The following is a 20829-nucleotide window of genomic DNA, read 5'->3' as shown; positions in this document are numbered from 1 at the left end:
AATCTGGTTTCTTGCCAGTTGCTTAATTATTCCCATTGCTGGGGTAGTGCAGGCTCGCTTGGCATATTACTCTAACAAGTGGTTCATACACCACAGGTAGCCTACAGAGGCTTTAGTGGAATCCAGAGAGGGGGAAACTAACAGGGTAGCATGTCTTGTTAATACTCAGCCTCCTTCTTAGTTTAAAGAGGGTAGTTTTTGACAGCTGGTCAGCAAAATCTGCCCAGCTGCTCCTTCTCAAAAAAGTAGTTAAATACACATTCTTCCAGTTCACTATATGGCCAGTGTGTGGAGAGGGGTCTTAGTTCCAGTGAAGGAATACCTTAATGCTCCAGAATTCAGTAATTTTAGACAATAGTGTTATTCCAATGTTGTGTTAACAGTTTATTAAATTAATGGTTTTCCCAGCTTGGTGTGGAAGAACTTGACAAATCTTCACAGTGCCCTCACCTCAATCTCATCCAACGCCTTTGGGATGATACCTGAAACAGTGTGTCCTCACCAGTGCAAAACCCTAAATATAAACTATTGTAATGTTTGAATGCAGGGCTGAATGTTTTGGCCTGAACTCCTAAGCATCTTGCAAGCCTGGCATACTTACTAGATGCACTGCTGCAAGGCTAGAACCTGCCTTACCTTGTGTTTATACATACAGATACAAAGAGGCAGGTTCTCTCCTGTCTTTTACCAGCTTGAAACTTTGCAGGTGGTGAGCATATAATTTATATGATCAGCTTTGATCGGGCAGTTATTTTCTACCATTGCCACTTGAGCTCATTAAAGGTATACTGTAGAGAATCAGGAAGCCAATGTCCGTGATGATCAGCTTTTTGCACCATTTTGTTGGTTATTTTATTTAGTTGAGTAGAGCAGAAAACAACTGTGGGTTTCTGTTGAGCAAGAAAATCAAAGCAAGCATTACTGATTGTCTCCAGATTGTCAGAAGATATTTATATAAACTTGAACCTTTCCCCATTCCCCAATATTGCACCATTTCATTGCCTTTCGAACACCTTATCTTAGTCAGCTTTCACTTCACATTGGGTTCTTGATAATACCTGTCTGGGCTCACTGTTTATTTATAATGTCCCATATGTATTGTTATATCAGGAACATCTAAACTACGTATCAGAAATCTCGCAAGAAGAGATCTTCATTTTGGACCCTGAACTGGTTGTTATGACGACAGTAGGCACGTCCCCCACAACAATGCCTGACCTGGTTAACCCTGCTTCCAGCCTGGTACACAGCAGGTAAGTCAATCACCATCACACTGATCCTGTCAGTGTCACCACTAGTTGAGCACTAGCCCTAACCAGTAAACAATAGTGAACAGTGAAATGTGGCAAAAGTTGGGTGACATTAATACTGGGCTTCCTATGGAAGCGTTTAATGATGTTTTGATCTATCATTAGGCCCTGTAGTGGGTATCAGGCTATGCTGTCATAACTCTACTGAGCCCTCTGACAGGTGATACCATTTGCTTAACCTGAATATACCGTTAAACTGCCTTTGAATCCTGGAAGTTTAATCTGAGTGCCATGGCACGCTCAGTTACCCAGTCACCATCCCTGTTTATCTCGTCCCACAAGAGCCACTAATTAGCAAGCCATCTGGAGAGTAAGAGGAAGGCAAGTCTGTGAGGTCATCCAGGCACGAATCATCAAGTTAGAGATCCCTGGGCACAAATGTTTGATGGGCCCCTAGCCAACATGGTTTGGTATGATAATGATAATACTACGGTTAATGTCCTCACACACACACACACACAGACACACACACACACACACCTGTTGCTGTCTCTTTCCTGTCTGACTGTCTCTCTCCTGTTCTCCTCCTCTGCTCTCCAGGGGTCGTCTCTGTGTCTTGTTTGTCTGTCTGACGTTCCCTTCCTCTCTACCTCTCCTCTCTCCAGTTGGTCTTCTGGTCCTGTTCTTCTCCTCTGCTCTCCAGGGGCGGTCTCTCTGTGTGTGTCTGTCTGACAATCTCCTCCTCTTTCCTCTTCTCTCCCCCTCTCTCCTCTTCTGATGATGAAAAAAGGATGCAAATGGAATAGATCAACCAAAATCTAACCCAATCTCCCATTTTGTGATGTCAGGCTTTTTTTCTTTCTTTAATAAATCACACATAGCATACAGGGCATATATGGAATAGTTCAAATTCATTATAGAGAGCACTGTACCTCAATGGAAAATGATAAGTAACCATTGAAAGTAACCATTACAATACAACATGAGCCTTAAAGTATCTGATATTAGATGTAAAATAAAGCAGCCAGAGCTTTTTTGCTTTTTCATAATGATACTATGTTTCATGTAGTTTGTCCTCACTCATACACACACACTCATACACACACAAATAAACACAACACACACACACACCAGTTAATGTCTCTCCTGTCTGACTGTCTCTCTCCTGTTCTCCTGCTCTGCCCCCCAGGGGCTGTCTCTGTGTCATGTCTGTCTGTCTGAAGATCTCCTCCTCTCCACTTCTCCTCTGTACAGTTGCTCTTCACCATGTAAAGGCAGCCATCTTTTGCTTAAAAAAACTGAATGGCAGTTACAACCCGCTTCAGCATCTCTCATCAGTACCGCTTCTCTCCTTCGGCTGTTGCACTGGCTTAGTGTTCACGGTCTGGTTTCCAGTGCCAGATGAGCGCTGAAGCAATGCTAACATGCAAGTAGAGTGCTCAGAGCTATTCTCATGATCATGCATGTGTTCAGGGTTTTTCCAGTCAGAAAAGCCATTAACAAATTGATTTTTCTTTGTTGAAAAAATCATGCAGGCAAAGCAAAAAATATTAACTGTAGAGGAGGAATACATCCAGTCTCGTGAAACTTTTTGAAGTACTATCGATTGGTTTGGGAGAAATGGCAGCATAGAGGAGAGCGGGGTGGGATGTAACCATTGTTTCCACACCTGACCAATTATATCATTCTGTCCATGTAAAATAATATATGAGTGTGTTTTTGATTATATATGGTGTCATGACCTGAAATTTAAATTTATGAAAAAAAACATTAAAAAAATAAATAATTGTGCTTCTTGGGCCCCAAGAGTGCATGGACCCCTGGGCCCGACCCAGAATACCCATTGGATAATCTGGCCCAGAGGTCATCAGGTGTGCACCTTCTCAATAACTGGTACTTCGTTGTGTTGGGCCCACAACACTGAGAAGGCTCAACACTGTGTTCCAGCATCCTAGCACCACCCCCTCTACCAGCTAACAATATGTTAAGCTAAGTAACATGCTGTCTCAGCCACCAAAGAAACAAAACAATCTTTCTCAGCTCCCTCACCTTAGCAAGCAACAAAGCCTAATATCTAATATCACCAGCTACCACCATCAGGAAACAGTATGCTAGCTAAAAACAACAAGCTAACTACATGAAACACACTGTGTTTCTGATGACAACACAAAATCTGGTGTTAGATTAGTGGTAACTATCTCCTGAGGAGATGCACTATTCCCAGTCCAAACCCCCTATGCCCAAGTTGTACCTGCCCTACAATATTCCTATGTCTAAATACTGCCTGAACCTGTAAAACTACCTCCCTTGGGTTTCACTTCCTCCCTGCTGTGACTATTAGCGCTGTACACCATACTGCTATATTCCTAGACTCTGAAAGCTCCAGCGTTGCTTTTGCACATTTAAACTCCTCAGTTAAACTGGTCATAGGGAGCTCCAAAATCCTTTTTCCATACAGTGTGGGGTGTAAGTCAGTGTTCAGCTTATCCAGCAGCCTTTTGACACATGGTGCTATGAAGGCAAGTCAGTTTTATTTATATATATCACAACTAAAGTTATCTCAGGGTACTTTTTACATAGAGCAGGTCAAGACCGTACTCTTTAATTTATAGAGACCCAACATTCCCCTATGATCAATCACTTGGCGACAGCAGCAAGGAAAAACTCCCCTTTAACAGGAAGAAACCTCAGGCAGAACCGGGCTCTAGGTGGGCGGCCATCTGCTTTGACTGGTTGGGTTGAGAAAGAAAGAGGGAGGGAGAGAGAGGAGAGAGACACACAGAGAAGCACAGCAACAACAGAAATAACAATGACAACAATAATAATGATAGAAATATGACCAATAATAATAATAGCAGGAGTGGCTGTGAAACAGGACCATGGCAGCACAGGGTCCCAGCAGGAAGCAGGAAGCCCACGATCCATAACCAGGAGGTCTGCCGCCATGATCCATAGAAACCTGTGAGACGAGAAAGCACAAAAACTCCAGGGAAGAAGCCAAGTTAGTAATGTGCATTAGAGGAGAGAGGAGAGGAGCTCAGTGCATTATGAGAAATCTCCTGGCGGTCTAGGCCTATAGCAGCATAATTAGGGGCTGATCGAGGGCAAGCCTGGCTGGCCCTAACTATAAGCTTTATCAAAAAGGAAAGTTTTAAGCCTACTCTTAAAGGCAGAGAGGATGCCTGCCTCCCGGACTGAAACTGGAAGATGGTCCCATAGAAGAGGAGCCTGATAGCTGGAGGCTCTAGGAACCACAAGTAAGCCTGCTTCCTGAGAGTGCAGTGCTCTAGTGGGGTAATAGGGTACTATGAGCTCCTTAAGATATGATGGTTCCTGACCATTAAGGGCTTCGTAGGTGAGGAGAAGGATTTTAAATTCTATTCTGGATTTCTCAGGGAGCCAGTGCAGAGAAGTTAAAATGGGAGAAATATGATCTCTTTTTCTAGTTTTTGTCAGTACACATGCAGCTGCATTCTGGACCAGCTGGACAGTCTTTAGAGACTTGTTAGGGCAGCCTGATAACAAGGACTTGCAATAATCCAGCCTAGAAGTAACAAATGCGTAGACTAGTTTTTCTGCATCTTTTTGAGACAGGATGTGCCTGATTTTTGCAATACGTTGATGTTACGTAGGTTAAAAAAGGAAGTCCTTAAGTTAAAGGAAATATGCTGATCAAAAATAACTCTGTTATGAGTTTCTAAGGTGTTTAGGACCAAGCACAATAACTTCAGTTTTATCTGAGTTTAGTAGCAGAAAATTGCAGGTCATCCAGGTCCTTATGTCCTGAAGGCATGCTTGGAGTTTAGTTAACTGATTGGTTTCATCTGCCTTCATTGATAAATATGATTGGACATCATCTCCATAACAGTCAAAATTTATGGAGTGTTTTTTTTTCTTTTGCCTGTATGGAAGATTCATCGTTAACATGTACAAACTGAAATCGATCTGATAAATAGGATTTTAACAAGCTTAACGCAGTTCCTTTAATGCCAATTAAATGTTCCAGTCTTTGTTATAGGATGTGATGGTCAATGGTGTCAAATGCAGCACTAAGACCTAACAAGACAAGTACAGAGAGAAGTCCTTTGTCCGATGCAATTAGGAAGTGATGGCTGTCGCGCCATCCATGTACGCCTCTCTCTCCCATGACCCACTTAGATGGCTTAATGATAACACTGATTGCCATAGTAAAAACTAATGGTGAAATTGTGCACCCTGCCATGATGCCTATCTACATCTGCTACCACAATGTAGTAAACTTTGCAGTTGTGAAACATATCTGAATATCCTGAGGCCCTAACTAACCAGACTCATAGATTTAAGTGTTGACACAAAATAGAACAGCAGAGACCATTTTCCAACCCACTGTCTAATTGACATCAAGGGTAGCTATGACTTTACAGAGAAAATCTAGTTTCCAGAATCAGTCCATCTCCTCTCCACAGAGGTAGATAATCTTCATGCTAACACTCATGGAAAATCACATCACTTCACAGTCTGCAAATGTATTTGACACATACTTGCAGGAAAGTAGGCCAGATACAGCAGTACTGAAACTTCTGGAAACCAGCCTAAGAAAATACATTATTGAACTGAATAATAAACACTACTTGCAAATAAAAGATACAGACATTAGAAAAATATATTGTGCTACCATTTGAAAAATTTACAAGTAGCATACAAGGCAGAGAGGGAAGAGACAGCGAGAAAAATGACCATCTAACCACTGCAGAAATACTTGGATGACATTTGGGAAAATAGGGAAACATCACAGAAGAATGCAATTCATTCTGCCAAATAAATAAAAGTAAATTTATTGTGCGTCCATTATTCCAAATCAGTAGATAAAATGTATACTCTCCCTGAGGTCACTGCTCTGTTTTGCATAGTGAAGGAATGCTCTGCCAGAGGATTGCAATGTTTAACCTGTTTATTTGGTGATCTTCAGGGAAAGCAGCTCTAATCAGACCTCCAGTGAAGTCTTTGTCTACCCTGTGGCTTCTTCCTCTCCTTCAACATCATCCTCTGCTACCAGGTAGACACACACTGAATACACTGCCAAGTTCTTTGAGAAACGCTATATCAGGGGTCAGCAATTAGGTTCAACTATGGGCCACTTTTTTCAGGATTTCTCATTGCAGGGCCGTCAACTGGTGCAGTGAAAACACAGGCCTATATGTTTTGTTTTTTGTCTTTTTTTTCATTTAGAATAAAATAGATTTATAACACTGTTAATGACTGTATCTGGGGGTGGGATGGCATCAACACACCATTTCTGTTCAATTGCCAACCACTAAAGAACAAATCTGTTATGGTTGCCTAGGCTAGTTGTGTAATTCAAACATTAAAACTTTAATCCCTGGTAGGTTTAGACTAAATTTCAGCACCATTCAGTGTTAGAATGACATGACGCAACCATGGAGACAGAACTAAATGTAACAAGGTTATGTTACAATAACTAGGATTCACAGGAGCTTTGTGTTTATTTTGTTATCTACGGTAGATTTGTGAAAAAGTGTGTAAATGTTTTGACGTAAACTATGAAAGTCTAAACTTTCATCAGACCAGAGAGCTTGAGTATATTTTATAATTGCTCAAAACAATGATGCAGAAGCATCACATTCAGAAAGCAATATTGTATTTCAGTCTATAAAGTGAATGTCAAGTTACATGATGACATCCACGTACAGTATATAGCGGGTAAAGTGGGAAGGACTCAGCTCTCTCTGTTTGGTTGAGGGAGTACTGTACATGCAAATTACAGTGCGCTGCTTCACTGTTGTCTAGGCTATAGAGCCTGTTAGAGGCAAAGCTTGCATGAAGTATGTATGTGCATGTGTGCATGTGTGTGTAGGTGTATACATACAAAAATATTTTGTATTTGCATTTTTTTCTTTTCCTTATGAAGAAACAGCCAAGTGTTACTATAATATTAGCTATGGTTATGTGTGCTCTTGGTGTGTGTGTGTGTCTGTGGATAACATATTTTCCTGCTTGCCCTGCCTCCGTATGAAATCCTTTTAACCATATTTACACACACTCTCACAGAGATTAAATTCTCACCTACAGGAACCTGTTAGAGCAGCTGTCTGTTGATGCTCTTTAAACGTTCTCTCTCTCCAGGCTGGATGAGAAGCTCATACAGAGAGAAAACAGATTCATTTTTCTCTGTTGACTTATTTAAGGGACAAGGATAGTGATAGTCTTAATTTTTCTTATTTGTAAACTAATCCCATAGTCCGTCTCTCAATACTTTCTGACTTCCCTGCTTTGTGTTACTCAGGCCTTAGTCCACTGATTCCTACTGAAGACTTTCTTAAATTTTTAAAAAGAATCAGTAAATTCCTAACACAGCTGGCCACTGTAGTTTTTAACCAATAATACTCAAACAGGGGGAAATAGTGCATTTGTTGGGGACTATTTTCAGCAGCAGATGAATCCACATTTGGTGCTCTAGTGAGTATTTCTGGCAGCAGGACGGTGTGTGTGGGATTGGGTCAAAATAAACTACAGTACGTGTGTTCATGGTGATCAACAACAATGGAGCTTTATGGCACAGATGAATCAGAAATCAGATATGGATGCATGCCAATACTACATAGATCAGTTAATAGTTTATGTCTTCACATGGGAAAAATATATAATATCCTCAATGCACCACAAATCCTCAAAGAGGTTTTGTGGTGCTATATGTGACACACATACCTGTGCTCCTGTGTGTGTGTCTGTCATTGTTTCATTATATATTCACTGATGTTATGGTAGCTTGAAAATTACACATTATTTTTTAGTTTTTTAATTCCATGATAATCATGAAAACTTTATTACATGACACTCCTAATTAAGACCTAAATAACACTGCATACTATATGTATCCAGGGATCAGTGTGAAAAACATATTTTTGTGATTAGGGTGAACTGAGCTTTTAAATGCTTTTTTCACAGTACTGGCTGTATTATTGGTGGCATGTAAACATAATGACAGACATGATTACTTCAGTTAACAAAAACACAGGGAATGGTGTCATGTTGTGACACTGAGTACTTTAAACATGTTAATCTGATCACATAATGTAATGTGTATGATAATTAGTATCAGTGATCTTTTGTACCATTTTAATAATGAAAGGTAGTTATCAGTATAAAGATGAGTGGGTACGCTGCTCTGACCGCATCACTAATGTTAATTGACCCTTGCTAACAGCCATGAATATACGAAGCTGTTTGGTTTATATCCTGGAATGGTATTTACTGTTTCATGTCATCTCACTTTAATTATCTGATGTCTCTTAAACACCTAATCAGCTATGGAAACAACGATGCAGACAATATGACAATGTGGTAGTTTCTGCTGGCATTTGAGCTGCTTCGTGGATGTAAAATACAAAATGTGAAAAATGAACTTACAGAACAGAAATGGGGAATAAATAAAGTACAATGTGAGAATAGGCAGAGCCACACCATCGGCTGATCCTAACAGTACCTTTTGGCTACTGCATGTGTGTGTGTGTGTGCATGCACGTGTGTGTGTGTGTGTGTCCTTGTGTGTTGGCGGGCTGATTTGCAATGCTGAGTGCACTGAGTGGGTGGATGAGGAGGAGAGATGAGACCGAGAGGCAGGGGCAGAGTGAGGGAGAGATGGGTTTAGGAGGAAGATGGAGTCAGAAAAACAGTGGATGGAGAGAAAAATGTAATGCATGTCAGAGCACTTGAGAGTCACACCAATCTACTGTACTTAGACACACACGCACACACACACACACACACACACTCTCACATGCTCTCACACACTCTCACACACTCTCACACAAACAGTGTAGCAGTTTGCCCACGCAAGGCCAGAGGTGAACATTATTCCTCCCACTATAATTACCTCTCTCTCTTCTGCTTCTCTCTATCCCTCTGTCTCTGACAAACACACTGAAAGACACCTACACACCAAACATTTTGTTTTTTAAAATGATTTTTGAGCTGATAGGTTCACATACAGTCAGTTTACACTTCAGTATCAGATGAAAAACTGTTAAAGCAAACATAATCATGATCTCCACAGGTCAGGAAATTTCTGAAATAATTGTGAGGTACATTTCAGGTAAGAAAACTAACTAATTCTGTGAGACCTCACAGTCACATGAAAGTGGCAGATTGTATTTCCCAGTGTACAGCTGTGTAGCTGTGGCTGCAATTTTGGCAACAACTTTAAAATTTGTATGTCAACATGGATGAGAAGTCATTGGAGGGGCTCAGAATCATTACTTTTGAACATCAATAAACAGAGTGTTCTCTTTTTGTGGAAGGACAAGCAGCCTAGATTTATTCAGAAAAAGCTCTCACTGCTGATAGATAGAGAGGATTACTTGTATTGTCTTTCATTTAAAGGACAGGCTCACTATTTTTCAAGTGTGTTGTAAAACAACAGTCAGGTGTCCATATGAACAGTGAAAGAGGTTTTCCTCACTGTAATCATTCCTGTTCATACTGGATATTAAAAGATCCTTCAAATGTGCTTTCAATGTAAGTGATGGAGGCCAAAATCCACAGTGTGTCCACACAGTCATTTTGTACAAAATGCATTTAAAAGTTGATGTGAAGCTTATATGAGTCTTCAGCAGTCTGAGTTAGTCATATCAAGTCTTTTTAGCATCAAATTCCCTCTTTGTGTTTCCCTGGAGAGTGTTTCCCTGTTGAGCTGCAGGTGGAAGTATAGTAACAAAAAGAGGGACTTTGGCACTAAAAAGACCGTAACATTGAAAGATATCTACTTGATTTGACTCATTTGGACGCTGAAGCTTCATATAAGCTTCAGATAAACTTAAATACATTTTTGCACAGAAGGAGGACTGTGGATTTTGTTCCCCATCACTTATATTGTAAATACACTATGAAGGAATCTTCAAATGGTCAGTATGAACAGGAGGAATGAATACAGCAAGAAAACATGTCTCAGTTTTCATTTCGGCACCTGACTGTTGTTACTGACTTGAAAAATTGTGAACCCGTCCTTTAATGCTAGATATCCTTTGATTAGAGGCGGTAAGACGGATAGAAACAAAGGCAGTTGGGATTAGCTGGAGGAGTATCCTGTAAAAGACAAGAACAAATTGATTTCATTATCATCACTGTCATCACAAAGCTATATAATGGCATCATTAAGATATTTTTTAAAAATAATAAAGAATTAGCATCACAAAACCTGCTTGGGGATCCTGTTCAATATGATACAGAATGTATGGCTTGTGTAGGGCACACACATTTACAAGCTACAAAAGTACTGAGTGCTGTCTCACTAGTCACCAGCACAGCCACATGTGTTTATTGCAAGACATAGCATTAGTTCAAATCCTTTACAGTCCCTTTTGGCCCTGTAAAAGACTACATGGCATGGCTACAGCAGTCTGCACTGAAAAAAAACCCCTATTATTTCAGGATTTAAAGCCAATCTGGACCTCTTACACACTATAGACTCTGCTCTGCTGAACAAGACATACTGTATATCCTTTGCACCTCATTTTTTTCCTACGCATTGCTGCATTGGGACACAATGTGAGATTCTTATTCCCTTTTGGAAATGTTTAAGCTGCTACCAGTTTCCTTGTGTATTGAAAATTCCGAGAGAATTTTACATACCTTCTGTTTCCTCTTGCTTTGCCCTCAGCTTGTCCTACTTTAACTCCCTTCAAAATGCTTTCCTCTTCCTTCTACTCAGTCCTTTTCTTCACCAGTGCCTTTATCTCACTCATGCTCATTATCTCAGTGTTCAACTCTTTATCTAGCAAGGATCCAGACTTTCCAGATAAAAAAAATGCAAAGAAGCTGCAAAAAGGTTGAGGCTCATAGTTTGAATATATGAAGGCAGCGTGTCTGCCTTATGCTAAAACATAAAACATAGACACTAACTAGCATATGGTCACTAAGAGTGAAACTGTGGATGTTTGCAATCATTTCATCTCTGCAAGTGCATTATGTGTCGCCTCCTGATACACAGTATGTTCCTTTGATGAACCTCATAGGGATGTTAAAGTGAGATTCTCATTTAGGGAAAATATTGATTAAAAATATAGTCGTAAGAGAAAAATATTTTGTTTAGAAAAAAATTCTCCGCTTTGGTTTCAGAACAATTAATAGACCATATGGTTCACATCTTCTATCACCCGTTTTGGATGTTATCACTCAATTGAATGGACATTATCAGTGGTTTAGAAGGGTCCTGCTACACCTACTAGTAGGTGCATATCAACCCATTGGAATAGGATTCTGGCACCTACCAGTAGTTAATATGCCACTACGTTACGTTACACTACAATATAATGATGTTTTATAATGTGACCACACTGTGGTTAAGGTCTGGTTAGGTTTAGGCACAAAAACCACTTGGTTAGGGTTAGGGAAAGATCATGGTTTGGGTTAAAATGATCACTTGAAACGTAGTTAAATGTTGTTAACTGTCTTGTTATGAATGCAATAAAATGGTTATGAATGCAATAAAATGCAGTAAAAATGTCAGGTTAAATGGCAGTAACCCAACCTACCTCTTCCTAATGAGGGAAAAAATCATCTTATCAAGTTATCTTACATTGACATCATCTGAACTACGTCACTCCCCTGGGTTACTATGGCTGGAAGATGACATCTGTAACTCAAAGGTGACCTCCATCTTACCATTGGATGACAATGCCCTTCTGAAGTGACTTGTAGGGGTAGTAGGCCTCTTCTAACCCATATCTATGAGGCGGATAACCACTGATAATGCCCATTCAATTGAATGATAACATTTGAAGTGGGTGCTTCTATAGAAAATGTCCCCTACAGACATTCCAGAAGTTGCCTGAAGCTGGAGACTGCAGCAAATATTTGAACTCTAACTCTTCCTCAGTACGAGAAGTCCTGGCTATAAGCTGTTCAGTGGTGGAAGAAGTATTCAGATCCTTTACTTAAGTAAAGGTACCAATACAGCAATGTAAAAATACTCCATTAAGTATTAGCAGCAAAATGTACTTTAAGTATCAAAGTAAAAATACTCGAGTAGCTCCATGAGGTGGAGTTTTACTACTTTATATACAGTTAGCTAGTTTAGTCCAGTGGTTCCAGTGGGCCCCTCCTAAGAGTCAGATAAATCTGAGGGGTGGTGAGATGATTAATGGGAGAGGAAAGAAGAAAAAAAAGTTCTGATACACAAATCTGTTTTCAGTTTTTGGACTTTTTCTCTAATCCTTGATTTTTGCTGAAATATTGGATCATTTGAACATTTATTGAAATGAAAGCATGTGAGAAGTTTAGAGAGAAAAATCACTATTTGGTGGACCTGTTAACAACTCATAGACATCTGAAATGTGACCCCGACTACACACTGCTTTTTGTAAGACGTCAAAAGCCAAAAAGGTTGGAAACCACTGGTTTCAACTTTAACAATGTGTTGTATTTTAAAAGCTTGTTATATTATCTATTGTGTCAAATCTTCATCTGAAAAGTAACTAAAGCTGTCAAATAAATGTAGTGGAGTAGAAAGTACAATATTTCCCTCTGAAATGTAGTGGAGCGGAAGTATAAAGTAGCATCAAATGGAAATACTCAAGTGAAGAACAAGTACCTCAAAATTGTACATAAGTACAGTCCTTGAGGATATGTACTTAGTTACTTTCCATCACTGAAGCTGTCTGGGGCTGAGCTGTTCACTGAGTTTGTTTAGTGACTTTGTTTCCTCTGTGTTTTGCTGTAGTTCCTCCCAGAGGCAGAGAGTGAACAGTGACAGCTCTGCGGCTGAAGCTTTAACACACAGCACAACACATGTGACCAGTAAACTCAGCAGGTTAGTATACACACTGAGTAGTCTCTCTTAATGAGGTCATGATGGTGGTTGTATCTTTTTTGGTCTTATTTGCAAAATAAAGACAAAAGCACAGACAGACAAAAAAGAGAAGAATAATGGTGGAAGATTAATTTTCATTCTAATGTTGGTAGAAATTAATATGTCTATTAATATAGACTTTTAAAAAACTACAGCCACCAGGCAATCCATTGCATATCACTGACACTCCTTACATAATTTCAGTCAGAGTTAACACATTGCAAAGGTCAGTGAAAACTAAAAACAATAGTGATTGTATTTATTTAAATTTGTCATTATGTTGAATGTTATACTTTGTAATGTTAAAGTAACTTGCCTGTACTTCTTGTTTGTCATTATGCTGTCACTGGTTTATGTTTTGCAGAGCGGGCTGCATCCATCGTTCCAACACGACAGCTGCTGATTTTAAACCGAAATTGAGGTCAGTACACTAACAAACACATTTATATTATTATTTAAATAAATGAATCATGTTTAAATACATCACAGGACATAAATAATGAAATTATACACAGAGTTCTGTCACCCTCTTGGATGGGCTAGAAACACTTGTCAGTAGTCAATGCAGTCTAAAATAAAACCAGCACCAACTATGGCCTCAAAATGATAAACTTGACATAGATTGGATTGATTACTAGGCTATTTTTGGATTGCATTAGATTACACAGGTGCATTCAATAAACTGTGAACTCAGTGTAAAACAATGTAACAATGTGGTTGTTTTTAACTCATGTATTTGATGACCCTAACCCCACATACAAATACCAACAGGTGACATTAAAGGGTGAGAGAGCTGCTACAAGAGGTGTGATGTGGTTTGGCGTAGTCGTTGGTTTGATTTTGATGTGTCTCTTTGTGTGAGTGTGTTTTTTACTAATACCCCTCTCAGACAACAGATGTATTATTCTTGTCATATTGTCAGTGTGAGCCAAGTTTCTGCACTGTACCACTTTGGTATAGCCTGGCATCGCCAGACTAATTCACGAATGCTTTTTAGTCTGGAACCTCAGTTCATTTTCAATTTCCAAGGGGCATTATCAACGGGCGCAGAAAGAAATGCCTCTGGATGCAATTGGATAGATCTACAACCAATCAGAGCAACAAAACATGTGATGTGTGACTTTTTCAGATCTGGACAACACCTACAGCCAATCAGAGCAACGAAACATGTGACATAGCGCTGAGTGACACATGCAAGTTGGGTGGTGCTTTGTCCGTTTTCAAGAAGAAAAAAATGGCAGCCTGGTCAGAACGGCCTGGTCAGAAGCCAAACTTTCTCATATTACAGCTAAACAGTACACTAAAATATGTTTCTGAAAACATTTGAGGGGGAAATAGGTAATGCAGTGACAGAATCTTAATTCATATTTGATCAGCACTGCCTAGTTTGACAGTTCTGAGTTTCGTGTACCTGGTGCGTTGTGCTGGACGGACCTCTCCAGACCATCAGTCATGAGTCCTCCACTAACTAATCAGGTGCTCCAATGGAGTTCGGTGATATTGACCAATCACAGCACGATATCCCCAAGTGGGCACCCCTGTATGTCCCCACGTATGTAGATAAACTGTTGTGATTGGCCCATCATGGGCCAAGACGGGTGGAAATCTGTCTTAATGGGAGGGGGGCCAGACATATCTGCCAGCTTGGTAGATTTGCCTGGTTCCCATGCTAACTTTGGTATGTTCCTGACCATGAAATTGGCTTTGCCATCGTCAGTAATGCAGTCTGTATTGATCTGTAAATTAATATGGATAATTCTTACAATATCTGTTGTCCACAGTTGCATGCTGTATGAGAAGCAGTCATCTGAAGGCAGCAGGACAGATATGTTGATAAATCTGCAGGCTCTGATTTGAGAAGTGTTGCGCCAGAGCGCAGTGCCAAAGACCTACCACACTGCACTTGTTGTTGCACATCCCTCTGCTCATTAACACATACTGGTACTCATTAAAGCAAAGCAGTACTCTGCTCATTAAAACACTATTGCACTAACAAATGAGTATGTGTAGGTTTTGTGTGTGTGTGCATGCATGCTTTTGTGGCCATGCATGATGTCAAATCCCATCAGATAAATGCACAATGTTTCTGTATGAATTTCCACAATAATATCGCCACAGCGGCTGGCATATGCTATATTAACTAAAGCGGTTTGCACATATGTGCAGCCTCATTAGCAGTACCAGCATCAACCTATCATTGTTGCAGGGGTGTGGCCAATATTATTGTTATTAGTTTAATCTTGTACTAAGAATTCAGATGTGTTGACAACTTCTGTCAGCCAAAGTGACAGAAAACATTCAGTAACAAAATATTACGGCAGGACAAAATCTGAACATTATGCAATTATTTCGTTTTTGTCAGCATAATGAACTGAAATAACATAAAAGTTATGGTAACAAGTGTGACATGAACTCCTCTGTACAGATGTGAAGCCCTGACAGTCAGAATATTTGACATATAAATAATATAATGTCTATTTCTGCTCCTGTCCTGCCCTACTTTATTCATTTATTTGTGTGCACATTACAAGATATATTTTTTATAAAATATTTAAAGATTTTATATGTACACAAAGTCATTCACATATATGTTATCAAAACACACTTTTACCTGCATATAATCAGCTTAAAATAAATAAACATTTGTGCAGGAGAGGCAGGAAGCTAAAAGCTTATAACAAGACCTCTCCCCAGAGCTCAAGATAAACAGATTACACTGAATAAAAATCATTTCTTTTTCACTGGAATGAGAAGTGAATGAGTTTGACAAGTCAGCTGATTTGTGTTCAGCATGTTGACCAGCAGGTGGTCCGGTGGTTAAATTTCTATGTAAAATAATTTAATAATATTGGAGATGACAGGTAATTTTAATAGGCTGTACTCTATCACACAGACATCATTAACACAATGTAAGTGATTGAGTAGCTATGGTTGAGTAGATTGATCTGGTAACATTTTATTAAATCAGGATCAGATCTAACAGAATGTAAATATTTCTGTTACTTCCTGCTGAGAACTGTCCGACTTGGATGTAGATCTTTGTCACTGACCCCTGCTGCTGCCGCCTGATCCTGTCCAGTTTCCAGGGGAGGCACAGTTCACCTCAAACAAACCTAATTTGTTGCTTAGGTGTGACCCATTTTGATACAGGGGCTTGACCCATTCAGTTTCAGGGGTCATTACTTGTTTGTCACAGGGGCACCCAGCATCACCTTCTTACAGCATCTGAGTGGGTGGGGATTAACCTTTACCTAACCCTAACCTAACCAGCCAACCCTTTGGCTGATCCAACCTACCATTTACCTCAGTAAAACCTTACTTACTTTACCACATCAGTATTGAAGGCCAAGGTCAAGTGGGATTCGAATCACATTCTCCAGTCCCCAACGAACAAGCTCAACCACTACTACTACAATACTGGAGCTGCTGTATGTGACAAACACACTAATCATGACTGACACTGTGGGTGCTCTCCATTTGGCACCTCACATCTCTCCCTCATGTGTCAGCGACAGGCAGATACGAGGACGAAGGAATTTAGTTCACCAAACAGGACAACAGAACATCTCACTGCAGTGTCTTTTTGAGGAGACGACAATTACCTATTACACATCTCAATTGTCAAATGTGTAGAAATCAACTATCAACACTTTTGTGTGCTTGGTCTGTATTTATATATGATAAATATGTATGTATGTAAAAACTAAGTATGTCAACTATCAAATGTCTGTGATTTATTCCAAGTAAGGCAGTCATTATAGAACATTTTCATTGTACAATTATAATGGCAAAAATACCACAAAAATGGTAATATTGTAATTTAATGACAATATCACAATAACAATCACTGTCACTCCAAAGTCAATGTTTATATTTATCAACAATGACTTGAAGTGTTAAAAGTTCAATAAGCACTGATTTGTGCATGTCATGCCCCATATCCACAGTGTATGTTTTGGCCTGCTATCAAAAATTCAACATACTACAAAACATACGGCATACAAGTTTGTGTGCATGTGGACATGAGTGTTTGTGCTTGATTGTGTGTGTGTATATGTGTGTGTGTGTTGTTTGAGAGTGAGAGTTATAGTTACGAGTGTTTTTTTTGCACTGCAAATGGCTGTAAATGTAGAGTAAAGTGGTAAGGTCTGTCTGTGTTGGTCTCTCTCCAGACAGGAAAATAGCCAAAAGACGAGTGAAAAAGAGAAATTGAGGGAACAAGGTAATACACACACACACACACACATACACACACACACACACACACACATTTCTGTGCTCTACAGGTAGTTTGTAGGACCTGTCTGGTACAGCCTGACGTTTGATTTAAAGATTCATTTAAATTTCACATTACACACAGAGCTGAACCTTGTATCTGACAGCTGTGTGTGTCTGTGCGGGTAAGAAAGAGAAGCAAGACAGCTTCTATGTTTGAGTGTGAGTCTCCAGACAAACTCTTCTCTTCTCTGACACATTTTCTCAACCTCTGTCTCCTCGCTCTCACTTTGCATGCTGGGAGTTGGGTGTGTGGGAGTCTGAGATTTCTTTCCTGTCAGCTGCACTGTGGTTTTATTCTCTTTGGGAACTTGCATGTTTTCACTTCCTGATCTGGTTCAGTTGTGTTTCTTTCTTGGTGGTGAGTTTGCTGGCAGGTTTGTATTGTAAACTGAACGCAACCCAGTTCTTTCTGTCAGTGATCAAAGTCACACTGGAAATCATTCCCATTCTGCCACAGCTAATACAGTAGCGCTTGTATTTCTGACAGAGACATGTTGAGAGCACAACAGTCTTTATCACTTTATCTCAATTAACTGTGGCAAATCTACTGTTTAGTACACATACATAAATGAACCATCTTATCTTTTAGTTTTGTCCCATAGTCTATATATAAAGATGGAGGTAGTGAGGTGTGACGTCACCCGTTGATTTGCATTGGAGCCGGTTTGAAGCCCAGAGTTTCTGCTTGTGGTCAGCATCATCTTTTCTGTTTGGAGCCAGGACCTCAAATAAGGAGTGTAGGGTGTTGCCTTTCACGCTCTGGAAACATGACCTGCTGCCTCAGACTAAACATGGATGTATTATAAGAACTGGATACTGGACTCAAAGATGACACCTAATCAATCGTATCAGAACTGCTCGCCTGGCGCATGAGCCAAAAAAGTTTCTAGCTTCCGGGTTGTGCAGCCCACTGAACATAGATGGATGGATGGATAGATGGATAGATAGATGTACTTTATTGATCCCAAATAAAGTATATCTAGGCAACCAGGCATTGCACAGGAACAGCATACATATCAACACTAGAAGCGAGCAAATAGGCCTGCTCGGCCTGCAGACTTTACTTAATGCACTAAAAATTCATTATAGAAAGAGTCATAATTGACCTTATTTGCAGTTAGAGGTGTCCTGTCAACAATTGTACAGACATCTCTTATGTAATGGTGGTCTGTGGAGAAAATGCATTTTGGGCTGCAGGGGATTTTTTCGCCACAATACCGCAAGGGGCCACTGGGCAAATTTGGCACCAAGGCTGAGCAGCGCCACCATAACCAGTTCTCTTAATGTGTCCATGGTACCAAAGCAAACGCTAGCTTACTAGTGCTAGCTTACTAACTTGGGCTAGGGTTAGCTTCTTTAGCTAAATTGTGCTAACTAGGCATGTATCATAATCTAGTAACATTAAACTTACAGAAATATTGCAGCATCTTGTGAAGGTCTTGTTAGTGTAATTCCTTAAACACAAACCCAGTGGAACTGTGTTTCTGAGGAAAAATCACTCACTGTTTATTCTTTGAATAGAAGCTCCGAAATTACGAGTCAGTGTGAGTCCCGGAGCCGCGGAGAGCAGCAGGCTAGCCAACTGTCAATCACACATAGGAGCGATAATTTCCAAAATGACCACCAGCAGACATGCTAGAGACTTATTAGTGAAAAGCAGCAGATTATAGTCTTTCTTTGACTTTCTTCATTTTGTCTTCACTGTCAACAATCTCCACTGATATCAGAATCTTGTAGAAAACACAAGTAGCCCAAGCTGACCAATCAGTTCACACCAAAGTTTCGAAAAAACTAAGTATTTATTAAGGGATTTGGCTGGTGATTTTCTGTATTTTTCTTACTGTCAGCTTATCTCATGTGCAGAGCCAAACCAATAATGAACTGATCCTACTTACAAGTATCATGTGTGTTTCCAAAGCCTGATATAACTTATTCCTCTGTGCTATAGAGCTCTGCTGCCCCAAAACTATTAAAAACATGTCAATGAACCAAACTGTTGCACTGGGTGACATGTTCCTTTGTCACTGAAGAGAGCGGTCACTGTAGCTTGTTTAGAACAACTCCAAAGAATAATAACAGTCTTAAGATGGTAACTCTCGGGAGAGAGGTTCCTAGTACAGCAGATGCTACTACCTTTGCTAGGAGCTTCACTAGCTTGTTGTGCTACATATCACAACCTCTTGACTTTGTACTAAAGTTATAAATTTCTCAAAGAACTTCACTACAAAGTCACAAGGTTGTGATATGTAGCACAACAAGCTAGTGAAGCTCCGTAAACGGAACCGCATTCTGCACATGCTCAATGGCAGGTTGCTATCTTATTGCTATGTTTACTCTTTTGAGCCATTTCTAAACAACCACTGTCTTAATGGATGAAGCAACATGTTACCCAGTGCAGTGGTATGGCTCATTTCTCTACGGCACAAAGGAATAAGATGTATGTATCAGGCTTTGATACACGCACAATACATAAAATCGCCAGCCTTATCTGTTAAGAGTTTAGCACTCAAAGCTGAGTAACACTTCTGGTAACACTAGCAAACCAGCCCACAACTGTCAGATTCTGATTCAAATGCTGCTAAATCCTGATTGGTGCATGAAAGCATGTGACATCACCTTTTCTCAAATGAGCTTAGCCCACGTCACACCAGTGCTGACAGACAGAAATACAAAGCAGTTGTGTTCATATAGGATCCCATTGCTCATAGTAAGAAAATGACTGAGGAAATAGGAAGCTTATTGCGAGTGTTGTATAAAGATAGTTAGCTTTTTGGCTGGATGCAGCAGTGTTCTCATTGAAATGAATGAGGTGGCTGCATTTTTTCATACAGCACAGTTGTCAGTCTTAACACGGCCAATCAGAGAAATTGACGAGAAGTTTGTCCACAGACTGTACCCTCTGCTGAATGCTTGCTGACTAGGATACAGACAGCTGGCATGATTTTTCATTCATTTGCATAATTTATTTCAAAAGAAGCCAAATTAGTCCTAGAAATGTTTAAAATCATTCATCATGCTCAGTCTCTCTGTACATTTACATGTACAGACACTTGTCCTCTCTCTCTCATCCACACACACACACACACACACACACACACACACACACACAGGCAGCTCCCATAAGGTCAGGCAGGTTGACTGCATCAAACTGAAGAGTTCAATGGAGCAAATGACATGTAAATGTGTGTGTGTGTGTGATCTCTCCTCTCCTCTCCTCTCTCCTTTCCTCTCTCCTCTTTTCTCCTCCTCTCTCCTTTCTTCATCTCTCCTTTCCTCTCCTCCTCTCTCCTCTGTTCCTCTCCTCTCCTCTCCTCTCCTGACTCTCATTTTCTCTGCTTAATTCTTTCCTTGGGCTAAATTCATTTAATTCCTGCATTCTGTGTGTGTTGGGTTTTGTAGAGTGTGCGTTGTTTTTGATTTGTCTTGCAGCCACAAAAGCTCTTAGAGGTTTTTGAA

At 40.0% G+C, this 20829-nt stretch overlaps 1 protein-coding gene across 4 annotated transcripts in view; it reads left to right on the top strand.

The window, feature by feature from the left end:
• The window catches only part of LOC137177362 (diacylglycerol kinase zeta-like), a 120295-nt gene that overhangs the window by 82664 nt on the left and 16802 nt on the right, over nt 1-20829 (top strand). For all 4 annotated transcript variants that reach the window (XM_067583604.1, XM_067583603.1, XM_067583602.1 and 1 more), the window contains 5 exons: nt 1111-1253; nt 6199-6285; nt 12967-13056; nt 13460-13516; nt 17268-17317. In XM_067583604.1, coding sequence (XP_067439705.1) covers nt 1111-1253; nt 6199-6285; nt 12967-13056; nt 13460-13516; nt 17268-17317 — 427 coding nt within the window. The remainder of the gene's footprint in view (nt 1-1110; nt 1254-6198; nt 6286-12966; nt 13057-13459; nt 13517-17267; nt 17318-20829) is intronic.

This window comes from Thunnus thynnus, chromosome 24 (assembly GCF_963924715.1).
Source record: "Thunnus thynnus chromosome 24, fThuThy2.1, whole genome shotgun sequence".
In the NCBI taxonomy this organism is placed as follows: Eukaryota; Metazoa; Chordata; class Actinopteri; order Scombriformes; family Scombridae; genus Thunnus; species Thunnus thynnus.
Note: the sequence above shows the minus strand (reverse complement) of the source record. Positions and strands in the feature narration are given on the sequence as shown.